The following is a 22,525-nucleotide window of genomic DNA, read 5'->3' as shown; positions in this document are numbered from 1 at the left end:
TCTGTCCTTGTGAAAGACAGTGTGAGGAGGCTTGCAGGATAAAGCCAGTAGCTCACTAACCCTTTGGGCAGTTGTTATTGCCACTAAAAAGAGTGTTTTGGGCACGAATGAAGAGGCTCAAAGGGAGTACCCATTAAAATGTTAAATTTAGATCCCAGAGGGGACTTGAAAAGGAGATGGGGAATAATACAATTCTTGAAGGGGTTAACTAATGTTTACCAGAGGTATTTTAAAGTAGGAGCCTTCCTCAGCAGTACGCTTGAAGATAGAAAGCGCTGCTAGATAACCTTTGATCGTACCAATGTGGAGCCCCAGATTCCATATTTGCTAAACGCAAAAGAAAAGATAACGCCATCAGTATATTGCATGAAAAAGGGTCAACATTCTTATCTCTACACAAGCTGCAGAACTTATTCCAACGTCTGCGGTATAAAGATTTGGTTGCTGGCCTTCTGGCCGAAAGCAAAACCTCCATTACGTCGTCCGGGAGGTCCCAATATTTGTATCTCAGCCTCTCAGAAATCATGCGTGACCGATGAGTCCTGATATCCGGATGGAGCACCTAACCCTCTTCGCGAGAGAGAAGTTCCTCTCTTTATGGAAGATGAATCGGAGGGCAGATGGACATGTCCAGAAGGTTAGGGTACCACGTTCTCCTGGCCCAATCCGGGACAATTAGGACCATGGGTTTCCTCAACCTCCTCAACCTCCTTATTACGTGAGGAATGACGGGGGCTAGAGGAAACGCGTAGAGGAGTGGAAATTTCCCGGCTCCACCACGAAAGCGTCTCCTAGAGATCCTCTCAGGGTAAATACCCTTGAGCAGTATAGTTCGCACTTCCGGTTGGCATTGGTCGCAAACAGATCCAATTGAGGGGTTCCCCAAAGGGTGAAGATCTCTTGAAGGACTTCCTGAGCTAGTTACCACTCGTGAGAGACTGTGCTCTGCCTGCTCAGAGCGTCCACCGTCGTGTTCTTCTTTCCGGCTAGGTGAACTGCCGACAGAGTGATTCCTTCTTGTATTGTCCAGAACCAGAGCTGCATTGCCTCTTTGCACAGTGGTAGTGACCCTACACCTCCTCTCTTGTTGAGGTAGTACATGGCTACTGTGTTGTCCGTCATTATCAGGACATTCTTTCCCTGTACAGATGAGAGAAAAGCCTTCAGCGCTAGTCTGATTGCCCTCAGCTCTAAAAGGTTGATATGTAGTTTGGACTCCGATGGAGACCAACGACCGCTGATGGTCAAATCGCTGGTGTGGGCTCCCCACCCAGTGAGTGAGGCGTCCATCAATACTGTGTCTCCGGCCATGGTTGCCAAAAAGGTTCTCCTTTCAAGATGTTCTCGGACAGTCCCACCACTGAAGGTCCAGGGAGACTCTGGGATTTGTAGGAGATCTGACATCCTTCCTAAGAACTCTAACCACTGGGTCCTGAAAGCCCATTGGAGAGATCTCATTCTCAGGCGAGCCTCTGGTACCAGAAAAATGCAGGTTGCCATCAGGCCGAGCAACCTCAGAAAATCGAAGGCCGGAAGATGTTGGGCATTTTGGAATTTTGACACCATCTGCAGAATGTCTTGAGCCCTCACCTCTGGTGGCAAGGCTTTTACCCATTGATGCATCCAGGACTGCTCCGATAAACTGGAGTTTTTGTAATGGTATCATGTGGGTCTTCTTGAAGAGTGAGAAGACAAGCCTGTGGAGGGTGTGGCAAGTATAGCTGAGATGATCTAGGGCCTGTTCCGGGGAATTGGCCCTGATCAGCCAATCGTCCAGGTAGGGGTAAATGTGAATCCACGCTCTCCTGAGACTCGCTGCCACAACTGCCATTAGCTTGGTGAAAACACTCAGGCGGAGGTTAGCCTAAATGGCAGTACCCGAAAATGATAGTACTCAGGTACTTTCTGTGCTTGTGATGGATTCACACATGAAAGTAAGCATCCTGAATGTCCATTGATACCAACCAATCCTGAAGCTGGAGGGCCTGAAGGATCTGGGCAAGGGTTACCACCTTGAACCTGTCCTTCCTGAGGAACTTGTTCAAGTCTCTTAAGTCCAAAATGGGTCTCAATCCTCTGTCCTTTTTCAGAATTAGAAAATATGGGGAGTACCAACCCTTGTTCCTCTCCGCTACAGGTACTGGTTCTATAGCACCTTTCCAAGGTTAAAATCTCCTGCATGAGGAGCGGATCTGGAACCTTCAAAGAGTTGCTCCCTGGTGGATGACTCTGAGGTGTTTGTAGGAATGGTAGGCAGTAACCTTGGGCAACTGTTTCTAATGCCCAAGCATCTGAAGTAATAGCCTGCCATACTGTCGGATGCTGTGTTAATGTGCCTCCTACTGCTGTCTTGTGATATAAGACCTCAGAGAGGTTTTGGAGCGGCTGACGCAGAGGCTGAGGGTAAAGCAGCCCCTGCTGTTGCAGTCTTAGTTCTTCTACCCCGTCCACCATGTGGGGAATAGTCTGAGCTGGCTGTCCTCTGTATTTTCCGAATGCAAAATAATAGCGAAAGGACCTACCTCTCACAGGCGCACCTGTAGTGCGGTTTGGAGTTTGCCTTACTGCAGCTCCAAGGGATTTGGCTGCCGCCTTGGAAATTTGCAGCTTCTCCAAACTCTCATCAGCTTTACTCCGAAATAGATGTGTGCCGTCAAAGTACATGTTGAGAGCTCTGGACTGTACGTTTGGGGCAAATCCTGACTTCCGCAACCACGCAAATTACCGTACTAGCCGACATGGCCCTGCTGATGCCGTCAACAGAGTAGAGACCGGTCGGGAGGGATTCGTACATAGCATGCTTTCCATCCTTGATAATGTTCAAGAAACCGTCCCGTTCCTCCCCTTTGGGGATGTGGTCAGCCGCCATCGAAATGCAGTCCCAAAGGGTGTGGGTAAACCTTCCCAGCATGCATGTGGCATTAGCAGACTTCAACACCATACTACTGGCCGAGAAAACCTTCTTGGCCATGGCATCACATTTTTTGTCATCCCTATCTTGTGGGATTGTGGGATAGGCATTTTGTTTGCCAGAAGAGGTTGCAGCCTGTACCACCAGGCTTTCTGGTGTTGGATGCTTCGAAAGGTATAGAGGGTCCGAAGATGATGCTCTATATTTAGCTGTTAACCTTTTGTTAACTGCTGGGACAACCTCAGGAGTTTCCCAGTTGGAAGATACCCTCTTGTGCAGAGCTTTGTAAAATTGGACAATAGGGTCTTCCTGTAGTCCTTTGTCGAGTATGTTTGTTAAGTCATCCCGCTCGAAAACAGGCGTGGGTCTAGACCATCCCATGTACTCCATCACTCTAGTCATGAGCTGTCTATAACTGCCTTCAGCATGATCTCCTGGATCAGCTCTACCCAATTCAACTTCAGGGGGAAGTGTCAAATTTGATGAATAACACAGAACCGAGCGTTACGTTACCAAAGCTGTGAAGCGTGGAAAAACTGAACTAAGCAACGGAGGCTGCGCGGGCTACTTCTACCTGTGATGACGTTGAGACGGAGGCCTCTGAGGGACATCGACTCGAAACCCATCGATGCACAGCGCCCTCTACTGGGGGAAAAATGTCAGACAGCAAGCTGGATATTAGGAAATATCAAAGATAAGGAATAAGTGGGAGGACACAATCCATTCGAAGCAGACATTTGTGCATAACATCACAAGCCGCAATGCAACTAGGGCCTAAACGTTAGAATGAAGGGGAACCTCAGGGGGTAGCTAAGGTATCTTGGTGTTAGCAACTTTATAAAACTTACGAGTGCTGAAGCTCTACATCAGATGGTACTTCCGGGGCAGGATCCATAGAGCCCTCAGCTCCAAGGCTGGTTTTAGCACCACAAAGGGGAACCTCAGTAGTCGTAATGATGGCTAGCCTCAACAGGCCTCCAGGAACCCTCCTTGAGCAGAGGGCACATTGGAACGTGTCACTAAGCCGGGTTCCTGAGGAGAAAAGGGGCTCACTTACTTTGACATAGCTACTACTTGGCCTTAATGAGCTGCTTCAGGGATTAAGGAGGCAGATTTTTAGAAGATCTCTTCCTACCACACAAGATGATCCCATAGGCAAAGCACAGACAGCACGTACCAGAAGGCACAGAGATACCACAAATGCTCCGGGCCTAAGCACACAGCATGAGGTTCTATGGATGGGAAATTCTTGTCACCAACAGGCAGGAGGTGAAGCCAAACTGACACAGTGTAGGCCAACTGTCCATACTGGCAGAGAGAAGAAATATTAAATTGAAACAGGATGAAAATGCAAGATGACAGTTGAAAAAATTGTATTAGGTCAAAAAACGTTTTTAAAAATCAAGAAGAAAAAGAAGAAAAAAAAAGATCGATTTAGAAAGATTGCTCTGTGACCGCACAGAGCCGTTCTAAATCGAAAATGTCATGTCCCTGCGATGCACAGGGGCCGACGGGCATGGGTGTGTCAGGAAAGTAAATGTGGGGCTGTGTGTATGTGCACAGTTTAACACCTCTCCTCCACGATTTAGAAAAAAAACTAGTGGAAGAGGCTGGGGGGGTCTTTTTTGTGTTCAGTCGTTAAAATGCAGAAATATGACACAGAACCAAAAAAACTACGAGCTGTCCTGGCTGGCCAAGCGAGGTCTAAAGGACTAGTGGACATTGTAGGAAGGGGAAGCTCAGCACGCTCCTGTTGAAGTCCCTCATAATGCCATTTTTTATGTCATTGTGAATCCCTTCTCTTATAATATGTATGTGCTCATAGGCTTTGCAATGGGAACGTGCCGAGTTAAGCTGGTCATAACATCCGCTGAATTCCAAGGATTTTGTTGCGTTAAATCTGCGTAACTTAACTAAGGTTTTTACAGTAAATTTCAAGGGTTTTGTTATACCATCGTTTTCATACGGCCCACTTCACTGTATATGTTAAAACACTACCAAGACACCAGTGTACCTGTTACCCCAATATGTTTCTTTTTACATACATGTCTTTTGGGCCCACTACACAGGGCCTTTAGCCCTGGCCAGTGAGCATGGCCTGTGGCCATGCCTACTGTATATTTTAACACACTACCGGGCAACTAGCTGTGGCCTTTGGCCGTGTCCACTGTACACGTTCCACAAATGTTTCTTTTGGACCCAGTAGGTAGCCTTTGTTCGTGTCCACTGTGCATTTTCACAGTTCGAAATTGCCAGGAGCTGGGAGCTATTTAGCTCCTGGTTATACCCAAGGGGAGCCTGATAGTGGTGCCATACAACCCTAGCTATGTGATATTAACTGTGTATATTGGGGGGAGGGTTGGGGCATCTGGGGGGAGGGGGACCTACATATACGTGCAACAGAAGCAAAAGAGAGGAGGGAAGAGTTGAGGCGGTTTATCAAAATTGGCTTAATAGCTACATAAAAAGAAATAGAGTCATGATATATCTTGAGTGGCAGAAAGTTGATATAGCGCTCCTGCAAAAGACCCACCCCACTAAGGAGAAATTAGATACACTGACGAGGAAATGGAGGGAAATCACGGTTGACAACATATGCAAGAGGAGTCCTGATCTGGATGGCACAGTGGGTCCCGTTTCGGGTCCTCAGACAGGGGAAGATAATGCTGATAGGATGGCCACAGTTAGGGGCATGGTAGAAAACAAGGAGATATGCGTCAAACACGTACACCCCGAACCAGAACACCACGGCTTACTTTAAGGCACTATACCTCAAGATCAGCCAGCATAGGGACTGCGGGTTTGTGTGAGGAGGGGATTTTAACTGCACAATAGATCCGGAGAAAGATAGGTCAGATGACAACATTTTTAGCCCACCCGCAGTGGCCAAGGCATTGACGGCGTTGGTACGAGACCTGAAATTGACAGATGTGTGGAGGAAACTGCACAGGGTATATTCACACTATTCAGCCCCACAGGACCTGCATACAAGATTAGATTATGTGTTTGCGGGGGACGAGGTGATGCACGAGTTTACACATGCCGAATATAAAGCCAGAGTCCTGTCCGACAATGCGCCCCTGGTCATCACGTGGCAAATAAGGCCTCACCGGGCGAGGATCTCTACCTGGAGACTCAGAGAGGAGGCTTTGAAAGATGTGGGATTTCGTGACCACGTTAGATCGGTAGTGCAGGAGCATTCCGCACATAACACCGGCAGTGTGAGCTCGGCCGGGGTGCTGTGAGAGGCGTTCAAGGTGGTGGTTCAGGGGCGGAGGTGTTGGGGTGGGGGGGGTTACAATGGCCAAGTCCAAAGGGTTGCCGGAGGAAATAATGAGGGGACTACAAAAGACAGAGCAGAAATTGGAAGAGATGATGAGAACTGGCAGTAGGACACAAGAGGAATCAGGAGAAGCGCTATGCCTCCAGCAGGAATGTATGGTGCAATGGGAGAGGCTGGGTAACCTGAGCTATATGAAATATATTGAGGACCAACACGCGAGGGGGATAAGCCCGGCCATCTACTGGCGTGGTTATACAAGGGTGAAGTTGCTCCGCAGCCAATACGGGCAGTGCGTGGGGCAGACAGCCACTTACGTGAAACCCAAGAGGAGGTAAATGAGTGCTTCTATGACTTTTACAGGGAGCTATATAGTATGCCCAGAGGAGGTGGACATACAAGAGGCACTTTCTGAGATAAACCTCCCCCGACTCACCGAGGAGGAGAGGAACAGATTGGAAGTCCCCATAACGGTGGATAAACTAGAAAATGTGATCAGAGATCTGCCTACCAACAAGGCCCCAGGGGCAGACGGGCTCCCCAGTAGGTTTTACAATGAATATAGGGCCGATATCCTCCCTCCATTGCTGTCAATGCTGAACGAGGCATTGGAACAAGGCAAGCTACCCGAATCACTAAGGGATAATGGTCCCCCTCCTAAAACCTAATAAACCAGACACGGATTGTGGGTCATATAGACCTCCGTCACTATTGAATCAAGATGGGAAAATTCTCACTGCAGTTATGGCAATGAGGTTGAGACCGATGAAAGGTAAGATTATCCACCCAGACCAGATGGGATATGTCCCGCATAGGAACGTCACAGATAACTTGAGAAGGCTACATCACATAATAGATCATGAAAATGGGAAGGAGGATGAGGTGGCGGTGGTTTCGTTTGATGCCGTGAAAGCGTTTGATTCAGTTAAGTGGCCCTGGTTGCTAGCAGTTCTAGAGGCCTTTGGCATGGGACCCACGTATATAAGATGGGTGGGATTACTGTATAGTGCCCCGAAGGCCAGAGTCAAAACGGGCTCCGTGATTTCGGAGCGGTGGCAACTGAGTAAGGGAAACAGACAGGGGTGTCTATGGTCCCTGATGCTCTTTATACTTGCGCTGGAGCCGCTGGCGGTTTACCTGCGAGCGGAGTTTGGGGAGGTGGAAGTAAGCACACAGGAGGGGAGACATTTGGTCTTGCTTTACACTGATGACATGTTGCTGTATTTAAGATATCCGGAAGAGAACCTACAATATGTCCTGGAGGTGCTGGCACGATACGCCCTAGTATCCCGTATATCGGTGAATCCCCAGAAATCTAGCTTGTACCCCCTGGGCCGATATATAGGTAAGCCTGTGCACAGTTTGCCGGTGCTGCCTATCAAATGGGAGCTGGTTACGTTTAGATACCTGGGGGTAGATCTATACCACGACCCCAAAGAGGAACATAAGCATAACATAGTGAAAGCAGTGGAAAGGATAGAGAAGTGCATGAAGTTCTGGGGGAGGTTGCCATTAACCATGATGGAGCGGGTGATTCTTCTGAAAATGGTAGTGCTACCGCGACTACTACAGTATTTCGCAAATGTCCCCTTCGCAATCCCGAAAAAGTTGTTTGATAGATTACATAGTGTATGCAGGGGTTTCATTTGGCATATGTCAAGGAATAGGGTGGCGTTATGGAAGCTCCAGAACTCATGAGCAAGGGGGTATTAAATTGCCCAACTTCGAGATGTACTTTATAGCCAGTCAGCTGCAGTATGTGGCCAGATGGTTGTCGGATGAACGGACTACGGAATTGAGACTGTTGAAAATGGCGGGTGGACCTTTTTTCTGAAGGAAGTGATTTGGGCACCAGACTTACACAGAACCAGTCAGCACCTCCTGCTGCGCCTGGGCTGTAATATATGGCATAGACCAATGAGGCTGGTAGGTTCCACAGCATAGTATTCTCCACAGGTGCCACTGGCGGCTCTAGCGGGAAGAGACAGACAGACCAGACAGAATGTAAGGAAGAGTTGGGAACCCATGGAGTTGGCCACAGTGGGTAATATGCTCAAAGAGGGGAAGTGACAGAGATTCGGAGAGCTGGTAGCAGACGCAGGGGTACATAGTGTGCAGTACATTACATACGTTAGGCTGCTGAAAGACCTGAAATTAAGAGGGCCAGACCATGACACGCACATGCAGACGAACAGGATGATTGAGTCCTTGTATGATGTATCGGAAGTTGGCCATGAAACTTCACGAATTTCAAGTTATTGATGTCTGCAGTGGAAGGGGAAATAGACCAAACCAGAGGGAAATGGGAGGCGGAAATGGAAACGCCACTGTCTGATGGGGAATGGAGCAGAGTGAAAAGGTATCATAAGAAAGTATTGAGAAATGCAAGATTCCAGCGGATCCAGCTGTATGTGACACATGGAGCATATTTTCCTCTGTACAAAATTGCCAGGTTTAATCCGAAGGGTAACCAGGTGTGCCCGAAATGTGGGGAGAGAGATGCTAACTTGGTGCGTATGTTTTGGGCATGTGTGGAAATTAGTAGATTCTGGGGGGAGGTGGCACAGTTACTGGCAAAGGTGGGGATCACGTTAGATGTGGATTCCCCTAAAGCCTGCCTGCTTGGATGCTTCCTGAGACCCAAGAGGGCTAAACATGTAAGTAACCTGAAGGACTTGGCATACATCCTGGCGAAAAGAAGAATAGCAATGGATGGAAAGCACTGTAGAGACTGGAAGCACAAGTATGGTGGGGACTTCACAAAATGGGCCAATGCGGAAACGGTGGTGTGGTCGGAGGTGTCCAGTAGGAGTAGGAACCAGGAATGAGAGGAGTGGATATGTGTAAACAGCTTATAGCAGAACTAGTCGCCTCTGCACACGTCACACCAGGCCCAAAGGATGCAGAGGAGATCCATGTGGACGAATCATGGGCCGCTGAAGAAGTGCCACAGTCAGAGTATAGGGTAGGCCTTAGGGGAGGGACTGGGGGGGCAGAGTTGGGAGGGAAGTTTTTACGCATTCGATTGGATCCGATTGTGATTATTAAAGTGTACACGGTTATGTTTGTTTGTAAAAATAAATAAAAATTATTTTAAAAAAAAAGAAAAAACTGTATATTTGGGAATGTGTATCGAGGAGAATAAAGAACTCACCTAGGGGACATTTAGAGCATATTGGATAACATAAAATGGAGAAAAGGATTGAGTTTGCATCTTGCACAAAGTTAGATTTGCTGTGCGCTACGTATTAGCTCCTGTTTTCTCACAGGCTACTCCTGTCTAACTGATTATGCCCAATACCCAGGAGCTGCTTTTTGCTCCCAGTGAACAAATCCCAATTTTGACCTCTGCATGTTCTCCTAATATGTTTCTTTTGGACCCACCAGGTAGCCACGGCCAAGCTATACGTGTCTTTCGGGTCCACTAGCCAGGGCCAAAGGATCTGGCCTGTGATTGCCCAGGGCCAAAGGCCCAGGCAAGTGGGCTGAAAGACATGTATAGTGGCCACCTAGGGGGTCCAAAAGAAACATATTAGGGGTTTAACCGAAGGACATGGCCGAAGTGGCCCGATAGCTGTAAAATTCCCCTTTTTTGTATTATTCTCATTTTTTAAACTCTTTAAAAAAAAAGTTTTCACCATAATGTGGTTATATTAGCAACAGACAACAAATAACCCTGAATATTCTGAAAATATTTGTAGCTATAATACATGTGATGCACTTTCATTACTGATCCCGTTTTCTACTATAACCCTGAATGTGCAAAATAACCCTGAATATGCAAAAAGTTTTAGTTCTGAACTTGGACTCCAGCCACCCTGCCCGCCACCCGACCCCCCAACTCCCCAATTTCACATGGTACCCTCTTTCCCGCTCCCCACCTCCAGCCTGATGCAATTTCATCCTTTTTCCTCTTCCAAAAGGAATTTTTATCACTTTTTGTTGTCGGATATTCGTGAATATTTTGAAAATTTTCGAAAACATCTCTCGCATTGAACAAAAGAAAACAATGGCAGCTTTTTAATTTCTGAAAAGTCTCTCGTCTACAAAGCACCATGGGCGATGGAGGTATAATTTTGGGAGAAGGGGCTCCCACTTATCCTTCAAATATTTTAACAACTAATAGATGCAATAACCCCAGACCACTCTCAGAAATCAAGTCAATGCTTCGTAAGTTGTTTTGCATATGGTCTAATTCCGTCCAGCAGGTTTTGGTGTCCGCCGCAGAGAAATCTGGACTTTTTCCTCTATGAGGAAATGAATGGGACTAGGCCGAAATCAACCACCAAACTATAATATACACACACTATACAAAATAATAGAAGGCCAAATGTATTATTTTTATAATTATTAATTTTTGTAATGCACAACACAAGCAAAGGCCTCAGTGTGAAAAAGACTTTACGGAAAAAGAAGAAAGGGCAATCTAGGGATATGTCACGTCATAGGAGACCGGTCAAAAGAGAAATCCTTGATTTAGTCATCGGAGTTAAACAGGTAGGTTTTGATGGATTTTATTTAACAGGCAAAGATCAGGAATACTTCTTATCTCCAAGGGCAATGAATTCCAGAGGCCGGGTGCACATATATCAAAGCTAATACCTCCAATGGACAAACTTATGACGAGCCTGAAGAAGTTTATTGTGACCGTTGAAGCGTAGAGACCGTACAATGGGATTCCTGTGGATTCTATTAGTCGGATACACAGGGGCTTGATGGTGAAGACATTTATGGGTCAGAGAGAGCAACTTGTAAGAGATCCGATGTCTCACCGGGAGCCAGTGCAGAGAACGTTGGGCCTGAGAGACACGAGTCCTGCGTGCAAGACCATATACTGCTATCAGAGCATTATTTTGAGCAGTCTGAAGAGTCTTCAAGTTGTTCTTAGTAGTTCCAGCAAATAGACTATTACAGTAGTCTATCTTGGAATTTATTAGTGCTGTCGCTAGAGATGCAACATTACTATCAGACAAATATGGTTTGATCTGCCGAATGAGTTTGGTGGTGTAAGCACATGTAGATTTAATGTGTGTACCATGCTTTTTCATATTGAGATTAGAATCTAAATATACAACAAGAGTTTTAAGTAAGTTGACTACATCTAGGACATAATTTGGACAATCGCTGGCTGGAGCCCACAAGCATGAGCTCCGTCTTGCTGCCATTTAAGACAAGAATTATTCTTCATCCATTTCTGGATGACATCATAGATCGCTGTAATAGTGTGAGAGTCCCTGTTCTAATCCCCAGTCAACTCGATGACCACCTGCATGTCGTCGGCATAATTCATGTATTTAATACCGCGCGGGATCGTAAAAGGGTTTCCCCTTGGACAGATTTTCTCTTGTCCACCAGTGAAGGCTTTGTACAAGTGTTGGCGAAACGACCACTAGATCGTCCCACTGACCACTTGCCTGAGACCACTGTTTCGCCAACCCTTCCTGCATGGGACGCATGCGCAGGCGGGCGTGGGGGACCAGGTAAATACATGACACCATTATGCCCAGCAAAACGCATTTCTTTGCGTACCGTTATCTGGCGACCGGACTGATATTGCGGAATTTGAAGCAGTATATTCCGAATTCTTTCCTCGGAAGGAAAGGTCAACCACTCTTGAGTGTCTAGGATAGCTCCTAGGAACTGTTTGGAGGTGCTTGGCACCAGACTTGACTTTTTCTCGTTTATTGAGAAGCCCAATTCGAAGAGGAAGTCGATTGTCCTTTGAATGTTTGTTCTGCAAATTACTGGGGTCTCCCACATGATGAGCCAGTCGTCCAGGTAAGGGTACAGAATGGCATCCCTGCATAGGTGTGCTGCCGCCACCGCCAGTACCTTGGTGAATACCCTTGGAGCCGAAGCTATCCCGAAGGGCAGTACCTTGAACTGGTAGTGCCGACTGTCCACCTTGAAGCGCAAGTACTTTCTGTGCGCTGGGAACATGGAAATATGAAAATAGGCATCTTTCATGTCCAATGTTGCCATGTAATCCCCCTTTTTTAGGAGGGGGATTACCTCTTGGAGAGTAGTCATGTGAAATTTTTGGGGCTTGACATACTTGTTTGCAGGCCGTAAGTCCAATACTGGCCGCATTGTCAAATCTTTTTCTTTTTTTGGCACAAGTAAGCAAGTTGAATAAATACCCTTGTTTACCTGGTGTCCCGGGACGAGTTCTATCGCGTCCTTTGCTAGCAGATTGACAATCTCCTCGAGGAGGATCTTCTGGTGGTCCAAAGAATGTATTTTTTGACGTGGAGGATGGTTCCTGGGACGCTCTAACAGTTCTATGCAGTACCCTGCGGATACTGTGGACAGCACCCATCTGTCTGATGTGATCCCTTCCCAAACTTGGGTGAAGTTGGAAATGCGTCCCCCTACTGGGGTTGCGTGAGAAGGGACCCTGAACGGAGCGTCACTGTTTTGGTGGAGGCGTGCCGCCTCCTCTAGTGGGGCTGCCTCTACCTTTACCACTTCCTCTTTTATTACCCCTGCCATAACCCTGGGTAGACTGCTGGTTGTTATTGTTCCATGGTGTACCCTGCCGCTGGGAATAGTTAGATCCTCTCTGGGAATTTTGTCCGCGTGGGCGACGAAAATTGCCATTCCCTCTTTGATTAGGGGGTTTATTGGTTAGTTGGCCTAGGGATTTGAGTGTCTCATACTCGTCCTTGGCATTTTTCAGCGCGTCCTCGGCCGCCTTACCAAACAACAGATCCGGCTCCACCGGTTTATCTAACAATGATGCTTGGGTTTCAGCCTTGAATCCAGACTGCCGTAACCAAGTGTCTCTCTTGATAACAGTCCCTTCTGCTATCAATCTGCCGGCGTTATGCGCAGCATCAAAGGTTGCTTTTAAAATGCAACCGGACACGGCTCTTCCCTACGCGGAAACTCGTGCCAATTGGCTCTCTATGGGTTCTGGGGCGGAGTCTAAGAGTGCTGCGACTTCTTCCCACTGGTGGCAGTTGTAACTGGCCAACAGGGTGGTGGAGTTGGCAATCCTTGCCTGGTAGGCGGAAGTGGAGGCTACCTTCCTGCCCAACCCATATAGTTTCTTGCTCTCCTTATCGGGAGGAGCTTCGGACGATGACAAGGGTGTTCCCCGCCCTCTTACGGGTGTTTGTAACTACCAGGAAGTCCGGCTTCAGATGCCCCCTTATGTATAGTGGGTCGGATTGGGCTGCCCTGAAAAGTTTCTCAATCCTTGGGTTCACTGCCCTCGTGAAGTTGGGATTTATAAGTGAGGGGTCTATTCTCCTCTGAATAGACTTAAGGATATGGATGGCCTGCGCAACAGGTCTCCTTTCTCCTACTAACTCCTCAGCGAAGTCACTCTCTTCCTGAGCACCCTGGGTGTCAATGTGAAAGTGTTCTGCCGCTCGGGACAGAACTTCATTCAGGAGAGGTTGATTGTCGACAGGGGAGTCAGTAATCGGGGGTTCTTTCTCTACCGGGGAATCTACTCTGTAGGTCTCAGGGTCTTCCTCTTCCTCTTCTTGGTCCTCGTCATCCCCATAGTAGCCGGTACCAGTTTGCTCTTCCAGCATGCCCAAATCTGGATCCTCACAAAAGGATGTATTCCCTTGATATTGAGAGTAGGGCTGTATATAGAAAGGGTACAAAGACCGTGTTGGGGCTTCAAACCGGGACTTCTTACTTGGAGGTATTGGATCCTTAGAGCCTGAGGGTGCTGACCCGTCGGGAGTATAGGAGAGAAAGTGTTCAGGGTTTTTGGTGTAAAAATCTGCCAATGATGACATCCTTGACATAACCCTGTCTATGTCATCACTAGACCATTCTCTAGAACTGGGAATGACCCTTTCTGGGACTTTCTCCGCCTTATCCTGACTAGACTAACTGGTTTTAGCAGGGGTCCTTGGGATAACAGAAGACTGGGACTTGTCTGTCTGTTTATGTGGAGTGGAAATTCTTTTGAGGTGTGTAAGGAGGCTGAGACTGCTTCCTTTGTTGTTTTCCCCCCTCCCCGTGGGCAGAAGAGTGTTTTCCCTGCCTTTCCGCCCCTTCGGAGCCTTACGACGCCTGGCGTCGAGGTTCGGGGGTAGTGTCCCTATTTTTAGAACGTGGAGGTAGGGACTCGGGAGCCGCAGTCTGTGGGCGCTGACTCCTGGAGTGCGGTCTGGGGATGGAAGTCGGCTTCGTCTTCCGACGATCGAACTTCCGTTACCTTGGGGAGCGAGGCACTCTTGGCAACAGTGGATGATTGCCTGGAGTCATGCGGCGATCTAGATCGAGAACGCCCACAGGACACTGATTCGGACTGTTCTCTATGTGCCTCTTTCCGAGAACTCGACGTGCGCGTCCTGTCTCGGTTGGACTTCATGTGCTTTGTGGAAGTGCTGTGGGTAGCGCTTGTGTCGCCGGGGGTCTTCCCAATAGCCGCCCTGCCGGACGACCTTCCGAGGTCGGGGACTTGCGCTCGGCTGTCTCTTGACGCCACGTTGCCCTCGCCATCTGAAAGCACGGCGTCGCTGCCAACGCTGAAGGCACCCTCCGCTGCCATGGCCTCCTGACGCCTGGCGTGGTGGGCCCAACGCTTGATCGAACGGTCCTTAAGTGTTTTCGGTTTAAACCTACTACACGCTCTGCAGTTCGCCTCGGGGTGGTCCCTCGGCAAGCAGAGATTGCACGTGGCGTGTCTGTCAACCCAAGGGTACTTGCGGTTGCACTTGGGGCAGAATTGGAAAGGGGTACCCTCCATACGCACCTTGTGGCAGCGGGCTGTTAAGTGTAGGAATATATAAGAATGTACCTATATACCAAAAGAGTGTAGAGTATGTCCACCCCCCACTCTCCCTACTTGCAGGGCCGAGGCCAGAGGCCTTCCGAGGCCTGGGCCGAGGCCAGAGGCCTTACGTGGCCCAAATCCGTCATGCAGCTGTCGACGGTCGATTTCTTCTCCGGGCCGGCGTCGAGTGTGGAAGTTCGGTGACTCGACGTTGGGGTGGAGAATGGGGAAAATATAACGATATTTTGCAAAAGTATGGCTAAGGCCAGGGAACTCCGCGAAATGCTTCCGACCAGTATGGCGGAAAAAAACAATCTGAGGGTCCTACACGCGTGAGGGATCATGGGTACAGTGGACGTCAAACTAGGGATAGTATTACTGGCACGCCCTGTGTCAACGCCCATTTTCGAAAAACAAACTGTAATACTCCGCAGCTTCCACTAGATGTCGGCCTATGCACAGCATGTGATCTAAGCAGATTCCACAAGCCTCAGAAATACACACACACACACACACACACACACAACCTCCGCCCCCCCCCACATCCCCCTCCTGTAGCTTCATTCCTTATCCAACATGGTTCAGATTAAAAAAGACAATGTAAATGGAATCTTATCAACATTATTTGCCCGTATTGTGCTCTGGTAACCATATTTTTATCGTAAATACTAACTATTTTTTGAGGAACGGGGTGCAAGAAAAGGGGCAGAAAAAATACCTTCTGTTTCTTAATGCCACACTCCCTGTACCCCTATAAAAGCTGTACTTAAAATCACCTGGCAGGCTAATAATTCTTTATTCACTACTGCATCCTGTGAAACTATTCTGAACTGCCGAGAAGCACATGTCCCATCTCCATCCACCCTCAGTTAATGTTCTGCAAACAAACCCCTTGCACAGACATGCTTCATTTGAAATGCTTGCAGGCAATGTTTGCATACTCGGTCATTAACGGTTCCAATTTGGTTTGTCCTGCAGAGCTTGCCGTATTCCTTGCTATACTTCGCGCACAGCTGATCTGCCACCTGTAGTAAAAAAAGAAAGAAAAAAAACAGAATATTAAAGTTTGCCAAAAACAGTCCACTTCACATTTCCTGGTTAACGTCACTTACTCTACAAGCTAGCAAAGACACTGACAGGAACACAACTTAACCACCCTCTGCTATTCTAATACCACTGTCACATGCCAGGTCCCAATGCAGGAGTGGCATCATCATTAACACCCGAGACAAACCCATCATTTTAAGCCAACATCACCACTAAGTTACCATAATAATACCAAGCACCCACAGCATGCCAACAAAGTCCCCATCAACATTGTCTTATGCCAAAAAGCAAACAGACATCAAAGCATCAACACTGAAAGGACGATGCCACCTGCTCATAACTAAATGCACTGACCATTTGATGTAAAATCTCATTTCCGCATCTGCACACACAGGCGGCCTTAATTTTACGTCACTGACCACATGTCACTGCACCATTATGACATGCATATAAACACATCAATTTCTCATTGAAATAGTCATACGCATCCAATCACGGATTAAGCATGCAGTTACTTCACTAAATGCCACCACAGATACCGCTGAACCATCAATACATGCAACCGAACAAGACACCATCAGTCAAAACAGTTGTTACAACTGCCTATCATGCAGTCAAGTAAAAAAAGAAAATCGTTGAATTAAACATAATAAAATATATATGCAGTCAAACATAATAATGAGCCCCTAATGTTTCAAAAGATCCTGCTTATCCAGAGAGCCGCTAATAAAGAACATTCAAAGCACCAAAAGACATCACAATCCTTTCCTTGCAACAAATAAAATAATACAACATGATACTGGGTACAATTATACAATCTTAATAGTGGTACAATATACTTGGATCTAGGTGAAGGATACCACAAAAAAAGAAAATGGATATTATATCCTGTTCAGCACGACAATGAAATGTCAGATTCTTTACGTTTGACTATTTTGCAGTACATGTAGCAAGTGGCAACTGAATAAAACACATAAGAGCAATATATCCTCTAGCTAAAGGGTTTCACACAATAGACAAATTGTTGGAAAACAATTTTTTCGTAAGAATTTGGGAAAAAACTCCTTACACAAAAGTTACATTGGCTTTTTGCAGTCAGAAAGCCATCTATTTTCACATTCAACATTTCCTTCAACACAGATTTTGAACGGGAAGTGAACAATGAAATGTCAAAAAATATGAAAGTCCCATGGTTACAAAAATGCTCTAACAGACAAAATCCAACAGATAGCCCTAAAATTATCCAGAGAGAGGGCATCCTTCAGAATCCCTAGAGATGGATGAAGGGCTGTGTTCCTACCAGCTGCGGGTTGAAGGTCGCTGCAGAATCCCAAAGGGTCAAATCCCTGCTACTGCAGAAGGTTACAGCTTTACCTCCTTCATGTGCGGTGTGCGGACTTGAAAGGAGGCGAGCCGTGTTGCGCCAAAAGTCTTCATACAACTAGATCAGCCGCTGCCGGCGAGTGAAATGGGAGACCGGCTTGTGTTGATAAATGAAAAGGACATTAACGTTTGAAGTGCTCGTTGGGTTGTTGAGAAACTGTGAGCGAAAGCACATTATAGCAAGAACGAAGAATGCTGAGATTGTGCACATGAGAGTAGTCGCGAAAGAAATCTGAAGCACTTGAGCGAGGAGGCGAATAGTCAAAGTGGTCATACGAGGGTAAAATCAAGGGAACAAGCCCTCCCCCCCCGTACAGTCGAAAGTCCTGGACAAATAAGTATAAAGCTAAACTAAGGAATTATCAGCACTGTGATGCTATCCTAATAACTGCAGATACCAGAAGGCCTCGGGAGAGGAGATCCGTATAAACCTTTGAAGTGTATGCAGTATTGTTGGCTGTGTGTAGGACGGCAGCCGTGAGAAAGAGAAGCCTGATTGTTGAAAGTAAACGTACTTGTTACAGAGTGACCCTGCGAGATGCAATTGCCTTTCGGAAGTCTCTGTATTGAGCTGGCAAGTACTTTGAAGTGAAAGCGTAGTAACAAGTATGATGCTGGCAGTTTGAAAGCTTGCGCCCGATAGAGGGAAGACAGAACTGCCTACAGAGGAAGGTCTGAGCCCAGAGGAGGGGGACCGGAGAGAATCCGTCAAAGCGAACCAAATATTTTTTTTAAAAGACATTAAGGGCCCCTGGTTGTTAAAAGTTAGTAGAACTGCTAAAGTTAACTGAACTGTGATTTGAAGGCTACAGAGGACCCGACGGAGGGATGCCAAGCAAAGGACACTGATTCGAGGGATCCTGCCTTTTCTAAAGAAACTGCTTATTGATGCCTATAGACTCAAGGGGTGCTCACAGTCATTCCACTGTTCCGCCTTGTCCCGGGATGTAACGTGAGGAAGGGAGTGCACTAGTTGAGCAGTCCTTGAGCAGTCTGAACTACCGAAACCCTTTTCGACTATTCAGTTTGCACTACACTCTTTTGTTATACATATCATTCTCCCATAACCTTTTGTTATATAGAGTAAGGATTTGGCAACAGGTTTATTAGTATAGGCTATTTTGTTTTGACATGACAACTAGGACAGCGTTTTCTTTACTTTGATGGTCGTAACTTGTCCCCATCTTAGGTTAGGTGTTTTTCTCATCCATATACTGTTCAATAAACACCCTTGGATTGTACTCCTTGGGTCTGTCATACTTCAGATAACCATGTCTTCCTTACAACTACTGATTTAGAAATATCAACACATTTTATGAAATTCCATAAAAATGAACATAACCTAGCAAAAGATGATGCAAAGCAGCAGGGGTTTGCCCACACAGCACATCATCATCGGCGTAAGCCGTACATGGGGCAAATGCACCAGCTGCTTTAAGAACATCCAAAGTCATTAAAAGTAGGCTTTGCAATGGTAACGTTCTTTCGACTGGATGTTCCTGCAACGTTCTCCTCATCTTTGACATGTAATGTCCAGCTTCGGTTGCTTTGGAAAATAATTTCGGCAGACGGCGTCCTGCGTTAATGGCGTTGAGTTGATGTCCCTCGAAGGCCTCGGTCGAGGGGGACGTCATACGATGTTATAAGTAGCACTCACGGTGCCCGTTGGCCTCAGATCTGTTTTTCCCCCTCTTTGTGTATCAGAAGTGCCCACAACACAGGCAGGACAGTACTCAGCCTTAATGGAATGAAAGCTGTAAGTAAAAGCATGGGAAATTCAAAAGAGGGGTAGGTTGGGAGGGCCATGAGGAATACGTTGGAGTAACATCCAGTCGAAAGAACGTTACCAGGGGTAAGCAACTTGTTCTTCAAATGGATTGTGTCCTCCAATGTATTCCTCATCTTTGACAGCCTCCCAAGGCGGTATCCAAGACAACAGGAGGGTGAAGAATTTAGACATGCAAAATAATCAAAGGGCAAAATAAAGGAGCGCCTTGCCAAAAGCAACATCCTGAGCATGGGAAGTATCCAGAGAGTAATGCTTGGTAAATGTCTGTATATGAGGACCACATAGCAGCATCACAGATGCTTTTAATAGGGACATTCCTTTGCAGGGCTGTCGATGTGCCACTGCCCCTGGTGGAATGTGCACGTAGGCCCTCAGGGGGGTCCTTGCCTGACAGACTGTAGCATTCCGAAATAGCTAGGATGACCCACCTAGACAAGGTCCGTTTGGAAACAGCCTGGCCTAGTCTAGGCCCGGAATACCCTACAAAGAGTTGGTCGTCCACTCTCAATTTGGACATCATGGAAACATAAAAGCCCAACACTCTTTTAGGGTCCAACCGATGTAGTCTTTCCTCATCCTTACTAGGATGTGGAGGAGTATAGAATGCAGATAGCACAACTTTCTGCATTAGGCGAAACTCCGAAACAACCTTAGGCAAATATTCCTATTCCTATATTCCCAGGTCTTGCTATTGTGACCGTGCATGGGATTGTCCCATTCACCTTACTTGCTGGGTCTTAACCATTTACATTCATTCAGGTACGACATTCAAGGTCAGCATTTTATTCTTTTCACAGTCACCATGATGCATTCCTATTATGTTACATTCTCTCTTGGGCATTATTTAAAACAGAACGTGCTGATACCACAGCGCTTTGTTGTCAATGAATTTATCGCCAATGAGGCCGTTCACCTAATTGTGCCCAACTGGATTGCCGAATCCGCTGCTTAGCGTGGTCTTTTGTTCATCCGTTGCCTTCTGACAACAATGTCATGGTAAATATCCATCTTCTGACTGCATTTAGAGACACATATCTCCTGTTCACCGCTAACTCACTATATGATTGGTGGTAATGAGGGAATGGACATGGCATAAGTGTGGCCACTGCACAACTCTTTCTTCTTTCACTTTGGTTCTGTACTTTTAATATCATATAAGTATTACACTTGTAGCTGTTAGACAGCACTTGTCGTAACAGGCTTCATTACCTTTGACACTGACAAGAGCGATTTCAAAATTATCTCTCACTGATTAGAATTTATGTCATGCGTTTATTCTGTATGAAGTATGTGACTAGAATACATAGCTCATTATATATTCCATACTTTTTGTTCTCTCCTTACGCATGGGATTCCATATCGCTGGACACAGGATGTTGAATGTGCTATCTCCAATGGTAACATTTCACCTGATTTTATTTATGACCAAACGGTATCATTTTCCTTGTATTTCATTCTTCCACAAACTTTTTTGGCTGACATCGGATTATTTACTTTGTGGTTCTCCCTGATGGTCTCTGGCCCTTTCTCATATGCAACCATGTGTGTGATTTACATTTTTCATGTTTACTTTCATTATGTATATATCATGCACTTGCCACACTTTGTGATTTTGTTCTGTGTTATTGTGAACATCTCTGCCTTGAAAAGGACACGTTGTTCAGGGTCGAAACACGTGTCGGCATTTCTGTTCTTCATTTCCTTATAAACATTTAAGCCAAGCATTTGTATTCTCGACTTTATTGCCAAGCATAACTTTGTATTCTTGACTTTATTTTCCTCAGGATGACAATGATCTTGTAGACCTGTGTACTCAATTAATCCAGGTCAGAGCTGCGCAACCTGTTTGGGGCGACACCCCTCTGTTTGCCTACAGTAAAGAGTGGTTTGGAAGAAAGCGCTTGCAACTCGCTCACTCTTCTAGCAGATGTAAGAGCAACCAACAGGATAATCTTAAAGGTCAATAACCGTAAAGGACATGAGTGCAATGGCTCAAAAGGAGCACCCATCAGGAATTTTAAAACCAGGTTGAGGTCCCACACCAGAACCTGAAATGTAGAAGGTGGGAACACATCTGTGAACCCTTTTAGAAATTGAGTGACCACAAGGATCTTAAAATAGGAACATTTCTGTGATGAGTGCTTAAAAATTGAGAGCGCTGCCAGGTAACCCTTAATGGTACCAACATTCATGTCTCTGCACCAGTCACAAAACTTATTGCAACGGCAACAGTACAGAGACTTTGTTGCTGGCTTTCTGGGCGAAATCAACACCTCCATTACGTCATCCGGGAGGTCCCAATCCTTGTACCTCAACCTTTCCGAAACCAAGCGTGAAGGTTGAGAGGGTTGACCCCTGGATGGAGAACCGGACCCCCCCCCCCCCCCCCTCGCAAGAGTAGATTCTCCCTTAGCGGAAGACGTATCGGAGGACAGATGGACATATCCAGAAGGTCCAGGTAACATGTTCTCCTGGCCCAATCCGGAGCTATGAGGATCATGTGGCTCCTGAACATCCTCAACCTCCTGATGACATGAAGAATGACGGGGACTCGAGGAAACACGTACAGCAGCAGGAATTCCCAATCCACCACAAACGCGTCCCATAGAGCTCCTCTCAGAGGACATTCCATTGAGCAGTAGAGCTCGCACTTCCGGTTGACACCGGTCGCAAACAGATCCACTTGAGGGGTCCCCCAGAGGGCAAAGATCTGTTGAGGACTTCCTGATCTAGTTCCCACTCGTGGGAGACTGTGCTCTGCCTGCTCAGAGCGTCCGCTGCCGTGAACCGCTGATAGGGAGATTACTTCTCGAAAAGCCCAATACCAGAGCTGCATTGCCTCTCTCTGCACTGTGGTAGTGACCCTATTCCTCCGCTCTTGTTGAGGTAGTGCATGGCCACTGTACTGCGTCAGCATCAGGACATTCTTTCCCCGTACAGACGGCAGAAAAGCCTTCAGCGCAAGTCTGATTGCCCTCAGCGCCAAAAGATTGATGTATAGTTTGGACTCCGAAGGAGACCAATGACCGCCGACAGATCGTTGGCGTGAGCCCCCCACCGTGCGAGTGAGTATTCTCCTCACAAGCCCACCACAGAAGATCCTGTGCGACCCTGGTTGGAATCTGAAGATGGTCCGACATCCGTCCTGAGTACTGGGACCACTGCGATCGGAGAGCCCATTGAAGGGATCTCATTCGTAAACGGGCCTCCGGCACCAGGAAAATGCAGGATGCTATGAGGCAGAGCAACCTCGAAAACTCAAAGGCCAGAAGATCTTGGGCATTCTGGAACTTGGTTACCATCTGAATAATGTCTTTAGCCCTCGCCTTGGGTGGCGAGCACTTTCCCAGCCCAGTCTGTGAATAAAGCGGC

The 22,525-nt window shown here is 46.9% G+C and overlaps 1 protein-coding gene across 5 annotated transcripts in view; it reads right to left on the bottom strand.

The window, feature by feature from the left end:
• IST1 (IST1 factor associated with ESCRT-III) overlaps nucleotides 1-22,525 on the bottom strand; it is a 615,340-nt gene that overhangs the window by 231,876 nt on the left and 360,939 nt on the right. For all 5 annotated transcript variants that reach the window (XM_069635496.1, XM_069635499.1, XM_069635500.1 and 2 more), the window contains exon 5: nucleotides 15,876-15,959. In XM_069635496.1, the coding sequence (XP_069491597.1) occupies nucleotides 15,876-15,959 (84 nt within the window). The remainder of the gene's footprint in view (nucleotides 1-15,875; nucleotides 15,960-22,525) is intronic.

Source organism: Ambystoma mexicanum, chromosome 1q (genome assembly GCF_040938575.1).
Source record: "Ambystoma mexicanum isolate Mex_15411 chromosome 1q, UKY_AmexF1_1, whole genome shotgun sequence".
In the NCBI taxonomy this organism is placed as follows: Eukaryota; Metazoa; Chordata; class Amphibia; order Caudata; family Ambystomatidae; genus Ambystoma; species Ambystoma mexicanum.
The sequence above is the reverse complement of the archived record's forward strand: the minus strand, read 5'-3'. Positions and strand labels throughout refer to the sequence as shown.